This window comes from Artemia franciscana, chromosome 10 (genome assembly GCF_032884065.1).
Source record: "Artemia franciscana chromosome 10, ASM3288406v1, whole genome shotgun sequence".
Classification (NCBI taxonomy): Eukaryota; Metazoa; Arthropoda; class Branchiopoda; order Anostraca; family Artemiidae; genus Artemia; species Artemia franciscana.
The window spans coordinates 5,264,186-5,277,787 of record NC_088872.1 but is presented as its reverse complement, the minus strand read 5'-3'; the positions used below and the strand labels follow the sequence as shown (position 1 = coordinate 5,277,787).

The 13,602-nt window shown below is 34.8% G+C and overlaps 1 protein-coding gene across 1 annotated transcript in view; it reads left to right on the top strand.

Moving 5' to 3' along the window:
* LOC136031691 (proteasome subunit beta type-3-like) overlaps nt 1-13,602 on the top strand; it is a 35,576-nt gene that overhangs the window by 17,690 nt on the left and 4,284 nt on the right. Inside the window, exon 4 of the mRNA XM_065711375.1 lies at nt 13,240-13,325. Coding sequence (XP_065567447.1) covers nt 13,240-13,325 — 86 coding nt within the window. The remainder of the gene's footprint in view (nt 1-13,239; nt 13,326-13,602) is intronic.

The following is a 13,602-nucleotide window of genomic DNA, read 5'->3' as shown; positions in this document are numbered from 1 at the left end:
GGATATTAATATTCACCCACTGTGAATTCGATTTCTTCGGGCCGTTCTCTCGGCCTTGCCACGTTTGATAGTTCAGATTTGGCACGTACGCAGGGGGGGCCTTTGGGCCCGCCCCCCTCCCGAAATTTTTTGAAATGTTAATTTCCCCGTGATTTGTTGGGATTTCTAGCAAAAGTAGGACATTTATTAAGAATCTAGATACATGTGTTAAGCCTTTTATGGGGGATTTTACCGCATGCAATTATCCGGTCAAGTCACTCCCCAATTATTAACCCATTTTCTGTCTAAAATTTCACCCTCTTTGAAGTAATCAGCAATTGTACTGTTATTTTTTTTTGTAAAGAGAGTTTGCTTTCCACAGCAAAATAGAATTATCCTTGATATTAGGGCGTTTATCCCCCCCCCCTTTTCAGGATAAAGTACAGCTTTTAATGAATCAATTTTGAAAACTATTATTCTTCATTAAAGTCTACGTTTTTGCAATAGAAGAACTACCCCCACAGCACCCATATTGTACTGTTAACCCTAAAATTCCCTTTCAGTGGGATATAAAATATTAATCAATGGTTCTAAACGCTATGAACATAACCTGAGCCTAAAACGTACTTTTGAGGCTTCAGTCTTCTTCCCCCCCATTCGCTACAATACTACAGATTAAAGTTAATCTGTATTTCCGATATACGTGCTTTTTGCATTACTGAATAAGAAAGTGCTACTTTATATCTTGTGTTTCGAAGGTTTTGGGTTCCCACCGAAAAAAAATTCCTGCGTAGGTGCCTGGTTCAGATGGTGGTTTGAAAGAATCATTATTTGTAATTATTGAATTTTTTTGGGGGGGGTATTCCTACTGACATTGTATAACTGGCTGCGTTCAAAACTGTAAGCTTAACCACGTATATCGAGTTCATTAAATCTGACAAAAAACTAAATTAATTAAAAAATTTTTTGTATTTTTCGACTTTGAACTAAAACATTAAAATTATTGCTCTAAATATTTTAGTAGTTTTACAGACCGAGACAAAAAAAAGAAGTCTCATCACTTGAACAATTAAAAGAAACAAAGGTTGTCATCAATGCCTACCATACCTCTGAAAATCAAAAACCTGGACTTGATAAATCATTGGAAAAAAAGCCATGTTTTTCCCACCACCTGAACAACTGAAAGAAACAAAGGTTCGGCGATACGTCTTACGTAATGACAAAATACAAGCTGAAGAAAAAGTTAAAGGGCCAATACAAAAAAAAACATAATTTTACAAAGGAAGTACTCCTAAATTAAGGCCCACTTAGTTGTCATGACATCAAACAGTTCGTGGTAACGAACTGTAAGGAGCGACCCGGCTCAATAGTAAACGAAACTGTAAAAACGGAATTTTGATGCTAAAAGATACATCAAAAGAATCAAATTTTCATGCTGATTCTAAATATATAAGTTTCATCAAATTTAGTCTTTGCCATCAAAAGTTACGAGCCTGAGAAAATTTGCCTTATTTTGGAAAATAGGGGGAAACACCCCCTAAAAGTAATGAAATCTTAACGAAAATCACACCATCGCATTAAGCGTATCAGAGAACCCTATAGCAAAAATTTCAAGCTGCTATCTACAAAAATGTGGAATTTCATATTTTTTGCCAGAAGACAGATCACGGGTGCGTGTTTATTTGTTGTTTTTTTTCCAGGGATCATCGTATCGACCAAGTGGTCCTAGAGTGTCGCAAGAGGGCTCATTCTAACGAGAAAAGTTCTAGTGCCCTTTTCAAGCGACCAAAAAATGGTGGGCACCTAGGCCCCCTCCCACGCTCATTTTTTCCCATAATCAACGGATCAAAGTTTTCAGATAGCCATTTTGTTCCGCATAGTCGAAAGCCATAATAACTATGTCTTTGGGGGTGAATTACTCCCCCACAGTCCCTGGGGGAGGGGCTCCAAGCTGCAAACTTTGACCAGTGTTTACATACAGTATTGTTTATTGGGAAGTGTACAGACGTTTTTAGGGGGATTTTTTGGTTTGAGGTTGGGTTTGAGGGGAGGGGGATATGTGGGAGGATCTTTCCTTGGAGGAATATGTCATGGGGGAAGAGAAATTCAATGAAAAGGGTGTTGGATTTTTTAGGATTACTATAAAAAAAAATGAAAAAATAAACATGAAAAAGTTTTTTCAATTGAAAGTAAGGAGTAGTATTAAAACTTAAAACTTATCACGCATGTGAGGGGTTCTAAATATACTTTAGCATAAAGAGCGTGGTATTTAGGAGGAGATAAATACCTCGCTCTTTATGCTAAATTGAAGGGGAACTAGGCCTCCTTCCCCACCCCTTATTTCTTGAAATCGTCTGATCAAAAATAAGAGCCAAAAAAAGCCATTTAAAAAAAGAGCCATTTAGCCAAAAAAAGAATTAATACGCAAATTTCATTTTAATAATCTATGTGCGAAGAGCCAAAATCAAACATCCGTTAATTCAAAAACGTTCAATAATTAACTGAAAAAAAACTAGTTTTTTTTAACTGAAAGTAAGGAGCGACATTAAACCTTAAAACGAACAGAAATTACTCCGTATATGAAATGGGTTGTCCCCTCCGCAATCCCTCGCTCTTTACGCTAAAGTTTGACTCTTTGCCACAATTCTACTTTTTAAAACAATTAAAAACTTTAGCGTAAAGAGCGAGGGATTGCGGAGGGGACAACCCATTTCATATACGGAGTAATTTCAGCTCGTTTTAAGTTTTAATGCCGCTCCTTACTTTCAGTTAAAAAAAACTAGTTTTTTATTATTTAATCAAGAAAAGGTTCAAATTGTCTGCGTCTAGAAGACAAGCGACAATGAGAATCCATATATAGAAGTCTGCTGCGTGCCGATTGCTGGTGCCCGGGCTCCCTGTACTATTACTATCTTTATAGACGAGCAATAATTCTCCATTTTTTCTCGAAAATGCCTCCACATTTTTTCGGGAAAATTGGTAGCTTGGGATATTCTCGCTTTAAAAAAAACCATCTAGATAGGTCAGAAGTCTGAGGAAATTCGTTAAGAGCCTTAATTTTGAAAAAAAATAGCTTCAATAATAAAAATATCTTTGACCAGATTCAGTATGAAAAGACATTAAATTGCGGAAAGAGTGAAAAACTGGTAATTGCAAAAATATTTATATTTATTTTAACAAGGGATTACAACAATTCAAAAACCTTAAAAATAAAACAAACAGTTTGAACCTCAGTAGAAATCGCTGTTAGAAATTGGACTTGCTTTAATAATCAAATATCTTTGAAAATAGTATGAAAAGATATTAAATTGTGTAAAGAGCAAAAAGCTGAAAATTGCAAAAATAAAGTTATTATATAAACTGCAAAAATATTTACGGTGTTAAAGCAATAATTTTAATCTTGTAATTCAAATTAGAAAAAATGCCTGACAGTTTTAAAATCAGTTTCTTTTTTTATTAGGTAAAAATCCACTCGCTAACAGGATTATGCTTACAGGTTTGGACACAACCAGTTATACAATGTCAGTTGGAAGGTCTGAAAAACAAAATTTGCAATTGTTACAAATGATGATTCGATAAAGGGCATTGCTAAATTGTCTGAAGTAATCAAAATCCGAAATGAAAAAGAGAGACAAATGTGTTTTGCAAAAGCGAGTATCCAAACATATTAAAAATAAAAATGAAGAGCAAAGACAGGGGAGGTAAGAAGAACAGCGGTCTCGTAACTTTCGACACCAGCGTGGTCGAAGGCCACGCCGTGCCGACACCAGTGCCGTGTGCCACAGCGGCCTTTTTGGCACAGAGCCAAGCATATACATACAAACATGCCATAAATTCAGTAAATGTTACATATAAGTTATTGGGACCCTTGAACGTTGCTTGTATTCACTCTGGCGCCCTCCATTTTCCCGTGGAAAGAGTAGCAAACAAAGATAATTCCTTTGAAGATTGCTGCTTGCATGTCCGACTTGCATTGTCACCACCACAAATTCAAAATGAATTGGTTTGCCTTTTTTAAGACGTCACTTGCTCTCTGAAGAGCTTCAAAACTTGAATTCGTGTTTTGCTCTAGCTTCATGCAAAGTAAGCGATGATCGAACGATAAATAGTCCTAATATATTTAGCTTTAAAATAGCTGGACAAATTTAACACAAAATCAGTTTAGCAGCACATCCATCACGAACTACTGAAGGTGAAATTGAGTCACCTTCATATGGCCAAATATACTTTTTAGACCCCAATGAAGCTGTTGAGGAACGCCTGGTACATCCTTTAAATTATGGGATCTTTCGTAATCTAATGTTGGAAGAAATATTACGAGACACAAACGACTATGCCAAAGGTTACGAAAAAATGCGTGAAGTGGACGATGGTGCAAATCATCTTGCTGCTTCACTGGGACAACAGCCTTCGAACGTGCAGCTCATTTTTGGTGTGCCAGATGGTATCGATTAAAGACGGTTCAACTTTCCTGCATGTAATGAAGTGTGTTGTGCTAATTCTCAATGCTGACCAGCGTTTTTTATTTCAAAATACAACTTTAAGATCAAAAATCAACTCTTAAATGTGTACAATCCAAACGACACGACCCAACCATGTAAATAATTCAGATAAAACTCTACATGTGCTGCTAAATCCGTTTGATGGCAGTTAAAGCCATAACGTTTAAGCAGCTCAATATGTAACACAGCAGCTGTGTACAAACCAATTTGGACAGGTTTTACCTTCATTTAAAACTCAAGGACAGCTCAATACATACAATCAAACATAATGCATCAAAATGAACAGCGCATCATTTAATGCAATTAAATGGTGTCTTAAAAGTCTTTCAATAATTATAAAATATATAATACAAAGTTTGTTCCTACTGCCTAAGGAAATCTCAGATTCAACTTTCTTTTGAAATGTTCTCGGTTCTTTTTGTTACACCTATACCACTATTCAAAATATGTTTTTACACCAAATGAAATGGTTGTAAATCGCTTCACTGGGACAACAGCCTCCGAACGTGCAGTTCATTTTTCATGTGCCAGATGGTGTTGATTATAGACGGCTCAACTTCCCTGCAGGTAATGAAGTATCGGCTGTGCTAACTCTTAATGCTGACCACCAAATGAAATGGTTTTAAATCGTATTGCTTTTCGACCTGAATATGCCAAAAGCCTTTCTGTGCCAGCTGTAACACCAGACGTGCGTCGGATTGGTTTTAATGCTTTGCATTTTGGTAGAAGACTTTTCCAACAGTACCTTGTCGATATTCGTGTTGACCGTGATCGTATTGACTGAATTAAATTTAACGAAAGAACTATTATGGCTGAAAACTATGTAGGTTTTAAACGCCTTAGTCTTGAAACAGAATGCCTTCGTTGGCGTTGTATGTTCGTTGGATAAGACCTGGTTCTCTATTATAATGCTATATAAGAGAATAACACTGCTGCGGTTAAGGTTGGAAATGAGGTTAGCAGCTGGTTTCGTATGAAATTAGGAGTTGAGTAATGTTGTGTCCTATCCCCTTTTATATGGATCAATTGGATGAACTTCGCCTTAAAAGAGCACAGGAAAGGCAATGGGAGTACACGGAATCAAATGAAGAGGAAAAAATCTCATGGACAAACAAACTATATACAAATGTAGATTGTTTTAATTGTATTACATTTGTTCATCTTCTGATGACGATCATTTATGTGTGCGGTCGAAACATCCACACCCTAATGTATCTGTTTTTCACTGTCTAATTAAAGAAATTGTCACTATTGGAATTTTTGTTTGTTCGACTTAGAAAGGCAATGTGGTCTTCGAAGAAATACCTGCGTCGCATATATAGGCATGGTTGACCAAGCAACCAATGAAATGGAGCCCCAGACAGCTGGACGAGCAATCTATTCCTGTTACTTTGGTTCAGGAAATATATTCTACGCAATAACCTGTTTGAACCAAGGAGGAATCCCTGTGCAGATTACTAGAATGATTAAGTTATTGATTACGTGTTTCTTATGACTGCAATAATTGAGATACAGAGGAGAAAATCCATTGCTAGAAATTGCTTTCATTTGGTATGCATCTGCACGTTAAGTGATGCTTTAGAGAGTGTTATAAGATAATATTGCTATCAGGGATGAAATAAAAGCGAGAGTGCTATTATTGCTCGAAGATGCTACGTCTTCATACATGATCAAAAGTGCTTCCTTTTCATCTTTACTACCAATAATTTTACACTTATTTTAAGGGTATTCTTGAGCATACCTAAGTGTATAGGCTACAAGATCCCTAAAATGTATTACTGAAACATATTGAAGTTTTATACTGGATCTAAAGGATATGAACTTCTGTACATAGAAATTTTATTAATAAAAACAAATTTACAAACAAATATTAAAACGCACAAAAAAAGCAGTTAAAACTCAACAACGGAAAAAACAAGACTTGAAAAACCTGACATAGGATAAAATATAAACAAAAAGAACCATGAATCATTGAAAAGTGGGGTCGTAGCAACCAATTCCAAAGGGAAGGGTTGGTATTAGAGGTTAATTCAGGCTCTATTAAGAGCTATTTTATGAGTACTGTTAATGGAAATGTCGCGTTTGTTTGAGCCACGACTATGCACCTCCGGTTGACAAGCGCACATTTGAATAATATTGTCTCTTCAAAATTCAAATAATCTCGTTAGAGGTAAATTTAAGCAACAATAAGATGTTTTGGGGGCTTTTAATGAAAATGCCTCGGTTCTTTGAGCCCAGACTATGCACTTCCGGTTGACAAGCGCACATTTGAATAATACTCTCTGTTCTAATTTCACATAATCTCGTTAGAAGTAAATCTAATCAACATTTTGATATTTTTGAGGGCTACTAATGAAAATGCCTCCTTTCTTTGAGCCAAGACTATGCACACTCGGTTGACAAGCGCACATTTGAATGATCATTTCTCTTTAAATTTTACATTATCTCGTTAGAAGTAAATTTGAGCCACATTAAGATATTTTTGAGAGATTTTAATTAGATGTCTCGTTTCTTTGACTGAGCGTTAAATTTCACTCCCCCTCAGTCGAAAAATTCTTCTAACACTTCACAGTTGAGCTTTAAACTTCGTAAAATGTTAGTCCGAACAATTCAAGCCACCGTGACAATATGTGGCTACCCCACACTAGCAATGAATTCCAGGGGGGATGGTTGCTATTACAAATAAATTTAAACCTTATTAAGAGTTATTTCTGATGGGTCCTAATGAAAATCCCTCATTTCATTGACTAGATGTTAGATCTCAATCACCCTACCGCTGTAAAATTCATTTAACACTTCCCTGCTTAATTTTAAGCTGTAGAACATGTTAGTTCAAACAAGTCACGCCACCGTGACAATATCTGGCTACCCAGTGGCATTCCGATGATACATATTATCATTCTTAAGATATTTGCCAGATATTTTCATGATCAAATATGATTTAGATACATTAATTCAATTTTTTTGCAAGCCAACCCTCCGTAATACACTATGTCAATTCACACCACCGTGTCACACTATGACTGGTCCCCTGACACCCCCTCAGCGTCCTAAGACATTTTTAGATATTTTCTTGATAGAAAATTTTGCTTTAACCCCATTGGTTCGTGTTTTTCCTTAGTAAACTTCTTTGCCTCCCCGCCCCCAAAAATCACACCACCATGGCATTATGTGGTTGCCCCTCGTGGCATTAATAGGTACCCATCGTAATCACTTAAGCGTTTTCTGACTTTTAATACCCTGATAGATATATTTTCAGATATTTTCTTGTTAAAAACCAAGTTTTAAATCCGTTAGCTCATGTTTTCGCAACCCAACCATCCGTGATACACCATGTCAATTCACACCACCGTGGCACACTATTACTGACCCACTGGCACCCTCTACCACCTCTTCTTCATTCCTAAGACATTTTCATCTGTTTTCTTTTTAAAAATCACGCAGTAAATCCATTGTTTCGTGTTTTTGCAACCCAACCCATTGCCATATACCATGTCAATTCACACCACCGTGCCACGGTACTGCTGACCCTCTGGCACCCCTCATACACTCCCAAGGTATTTCTAGATTTATTTTTTAGTATGGTGATATCCAACTCCGCTTCCCTCGCTGCTGACCCCTGGTGATAACAGTTCCACCACCGATTCTGCTGGATTCCACCACTGTTCAACCGGTTCCAGCTCCCACTATGCCCCTGTGAGCCCAAATCCAAACACGGCTCCGGTTGTATCAGTTCTGGACTCCCCCTCTTCATAAACCCCCCTCCCACCCCGCTCCAATTTCCGCAAATTCCAAATTTTGTGTGTAACTGCATCTTTGGTAATCTATGGCTAGCAAATGGCACCCCTCTGGTGCACATTATCGCGGCTGAGGGTTTTCAACCTTTTTCCCACAAAAATAATTTATAAAGTAAAAATGACAATCTTTTTATTTTAAGAGTGGAAACTTGCCTTTTCATTGCTATATTGCAATGTTCCATGGTAATTCCAAACCTATGACACTGAATGGTTAGCATATGGTACCCCCTAGCAGGCATTGTCGCACACATGGCATTTTTCGGGTATTTTCCTGAAAAAATGTTCGTTACACTAGAATCGATTCTTTCAACTTAATGAAGAAATCCGCGTTAGTGTTTTTTCTGATGACTCCTAGCAATTGAGGTCAACGTGGCACAATATACCACACCTATCTCTATGACTATGTACCACCATCTGGCACACATCCTAAGAAATCACAAATTCTTTTTACAAAATACTTATTACAAAACAAAAAAAAAGATAATTCTTACAAGACAAAATTACATCCTAAAAAAATCACAAATTCTTCTTACACAATACAAAATACTTCTTTCAAAACAAAAAATAATTCTTAATAAACAGAAAATACATCCTAAAAGATCACATATTCTTCTTACAAAATACAAAACACTTCTTAAAAAACAAAAATACATCCTAAGAAATCACAAATTCTTCTTATATCATATAGAATACCTCTTACAAAACAAAAAATTCTTAAGAAACAAAAATAAATTCCAGAAAATCAAAAAATTGTCTTACAAAATACGAAATATTTCTTACAAAACAAAAGTAATTCTTACAAAACAAATATACATCCTAGAATTCACAAATTCTTTTTACGAAGCAAAAATAATTCTTGCAACACAGAAATACATCCCAAACAATTAGAAACGATTCTTACAAAATACATGATGCTAAAAAATCAGATATTGTTTTTACAAAATACTTGTTACAAAGCAAAAAATACTTCTGACAAAGCAAAAAAAAAATCTTACAAGACAAAAATACATCCTAAACAATCACTAACTGTTCCCAGCAAATACAAAATTCTTCTTAAATCATACAAAATAATTATGACTAAAAATAGATAATTTCTTAGGCCACACTGCTTTTCCATTTACGAAAACTTGATAAAAGAAAAAACGGGTTTAGTTTCTATAAAGCAGTGAACAAAAATAAAATATATAAACTACACTTTAACTAAAAAAAATAAAAATACTCCGAATATTTCGGCCCCACGTCCGGGAGCCTTTCTCAACGGAAAAAAATTACAAACCGACAATTTAAGACTTTTTTAAGACATAATAAAAAAAATACCACAACAAATTAAACACCACGAAAAAAAATATATAAACAATAAAATAAATAAGAACAACTCACATTTTAAAACAAAACTGCGGCACTGACGGTAATAACTTTAGAATAAAAGTAAAGCAACTGTATATAATGAAACTTTCCTCTGCCACATTCGGTGTATAAATGGGAATCTATTAAAAATGAAAATTATAAATACTTGCAACAAAGCAAAACCAGGTCACCCAACGCCAAATCCAATCAAAATCTTACAGGTTAATTAACAAGTTATGAATTATAGATTGAATGGATTTTTTCATTTGCTATTTTAGCTGCAGTCCGTTGACTTCTTAAAACATTGACCTTGCTTTGACTTTCGTTCGCAAGGCTATTACTTGTTTCGGGACAATTATGCAAATCAGTACTCGTTTAAGTTTTTAACTGGTCTTTAATTAAACTATTATAAATTGAATTTATCTTGAAATCCCCTTCATCTCTATTAATACTAATACCCCCATAGATAATCTTTTTTATTTCTATAATTTCTCTGAACCTTTGTAAAAGTCCTACAGACTTATCAACAATTTTTGTATGATCAAATAATCGGAAATCTTGGAAAACGCTTGGAGTGGAGAGATCGGGATGAGACTTGGTTGGACAAGTGTTACAACACCGAACAAGAAGAGACTACAGGAACACAGTATTTGCAAGTTTACCTTTTAATAATTGCCAATAAATAAAGAACAGCAAAATCGAAAACTCTAGTACCGAGTCTAATTTTAGGTTCCGACCTTGTCACAAGTGTCATATGAGCTCTTGGCTCTTCCGACCTTGTCACAAGTGTCATATGAGCTCTTGGCTCTTGTTTTTTTTTTTTTTTTTCAGGAAACCGTCGCAGAAAAATGGAATTTGTTGGCTGAATATTAACGCCTTAATGTAGATAAAAAAAAAAATGTGTTACTACATTTGTAGTAACACATTTTGAGTTGTGCTACAACTCAAATTCACAAAATAAATATAAAAAAGTGATCATTGATAATAATGTGCTCGTTCTTTATAAAGTAATGTTAGAGAAATGTAATTTTGAATTTTTAAATAGTAATGAACTAGATATTAATGCTAAGTTTCAAAACTGGTATTCAATTATAAATAGTTTATTGATTGATTGTAGTATTTGTAAAAATGCAACTCGTCGTAGAGAAACTCCAAAGAAACCATGGATCACCCGAGCTCTTTTAAAGGCTATTATTAGAAGAAGATATTTGTTCAAAATGTTTGCGGCTAGTAATAGTGTAAGTGATAAAACAGAATACAAGATTTATAGTAACCAGTTAAATGCACTACTTCGTAAAGCCAAAGCTGATTACTATCGTAATAAATTTAAATCTTGTGAAGGTAACCCTAGAAAAACATGGCAAATTATAAAATCCGTCGTAAGTCCTAATAATGATGGTATATTTACTGACGGTATACATAATGATAGTACAACTGCTGATAGAATATGCCGTCATTTTGCTGACGTGGGAAAGGATTTGGTCCAAAGTATAGTTATTTCTGAGCATGAAGGTAGTTTTAAGAAATATTTATCGAATGCAAGTGATGTTTCAGCATATTTGAAGCCAATCAACGCTTCTGAGCTTTCTGAAACATTGAAAAAATTAAAAATTGGAGCTTCAGGCTCTGATATTGTAACAGTTTGACTGGAGTGTTTCCAAGTTGTTTTAAAATTGCAAAAGTTATTCCTGTCTATAAAGGTGGAGATAAAAATGTACTAGGAAATTATAGGCCCATTTCTTTATTACCAGTAGTATCTAGATTGTTTGAGAAATTGATAGTTAAAAGAATGGTTGAATTTTTGGAGAGTAAATCATTTTTTAATCCAAATCAATTTGGTTTTCGGAAGGGTTTATCTACTGAGCATGCTGTTTTATTTTCGACAACTTTTGTGAATGATGCGTTGGATAATGGTATGAAAGTCGCTTCTGTTTTTCTTGATATTGTAAAAGCTTTTGACTGCGTTGACCATTTTATACTCATTGCCAAATTAGAAAATTACGGTTTTAGAGGACCATTTCTTGAATTACTGTCCTCGTTTTTAAAAGAAAGAACTCAATATGTACAACTAGGAGATAATGTTTCTTGTCAGTAATGTTAAATTTGGAGTACCTCAGGATATGTTCTTGGTCCCCTGTTATTTCTAATTTTTATAAATGATTTATGTAGAGCTTTTAATGATTTCGTATGATCTTGACATTGGATGTGACGGGGAAAAAGTAAATGTTCCCAGCTTTGCGGATGACACTCATATAACTGTGGCTGCACGAACAGGAATTCAGCTGTTGAGTCGTATTAGTTCTTGTCTGGAGTTTGTACAAAATTGGATGAAGCTTAATAAGTTAAATTTGAATAATAGTAAATCTTGCTTTTTATTGTATGGTAGGAGCTCAAATTATTACCCTTGGATAGACAGACTTAATATTGCTGATATGGGTATTTTAAGAATGAATTGTACAAAATATCTAGGAGTTTTAATTGATGAATGTCTCAGCTTTAGAGAACATATAGATTATATTAGTCTTAAACTCGCTAGGAATGTTGGCATTTTAAGAAAGTTGCAGTATATTTTCCCAAGAGATATTTTAAGAACAATGTATTATTCCTTAATTCATCCTTATCTGCTATATTGTTGCAATGTTTGGGGTAGTACATTTCCTTCTCATCTCGATCGTGTTCGAGTTTTGCAGAATAAAGCGCTTCGAGTGTTATGTGGTGTAGGTTTTAAAGACTCGGTACAAAAGAGGTATATAGAATGCTAAATCTTGCCTTTAGCAGGACTTATTTTTTATCGAAGCCTGTTTATATATAAATATTTTCAAAATTGTTTACCAATATGTTTTAAAAGTATGTTTGAATTAGGAAGTGATATTCATACACATTCTACGAGACAGTCCGATATAATTCGTCGTCCGCTTACTATTACCCGTAGATCTCAATTCTCTATTCGGCATCTAGGACCCCATGCATGGAATTGTTTGCCTACGACTTTGAGAAACATGGATAGTTTTCTTGAATTTCGGCGGGAATTAAAGCTATTTTGCCTTAATATTTATGGTTTTGATAGTTGAGTGGACCTCAAGTGGAGCCAAGATGTTGGTTTTGATTTTTGCGATACTGGTAAAGTGGTGTTAGTTTCTTTTTGTTTTGTCTTTTTTGAAGTGTAAATCCGTTTCGATTGAAATGCAGGGTAATTGATTTTTTTTTCTTCTTCTTTCTTTCTTTTTTCTTTTCCTTTTCTTTTCTTTTTATTTTTTCTTCTTTTTCGTATTGTTTTATTTGTATGTGTATTGGGGTTGTAAGCCCAAACAAGCTTTGCTTCGGGCCATTTGCTTGTTTTGTTTTGTTATTTATATTAATAAACCCATCTTTCTCTAAAAAAAAAACAACATTGCCTTATCGTTTCTATATAATTAATATTGCTTAGTTCTTTTCTTATCCAAAATAGGTGAAAAACAGGATTTTTTTTTTTAAATTATGACTGCGTGAAGATTTTAATATCTTGACTGTTACCCCCCCCCCCCCTCCCCTTCCTGAAACAATAAACTTGTACGAACCATATATGACTTTGTTGAAGCCAATTAATCCTAATGAAAACGCTGTTTTATTTTTAGATTTGGACCCTATTTCATAAACCCTGTCATCGCTGGATTGGATCCTAAAACCAACGTCCCTTATGTAGCTAATATGGATTTGATTGGTAAGCTCTTTTTTTTGTGTTTTTTTTTTTTTTTTTTTTAGGAATACACATGTTTATGTTCAACTAACATGACGGAACGGATAGATCATCAAAAAATTGATTTAACAAGGTATTAACACAGATATACTAATTTATAGTTGATACAGGTGTTGTGATAATATTTAATCGGTCGTTAGTTAATCGGAATAAAAGTCCTGATCTTATCTCTCTCTAACTGGTCTATCATTTCTTCTTCTTCCTTACGTCTCTGTTGGCTGATGTAAAGGCGTGCATGTTT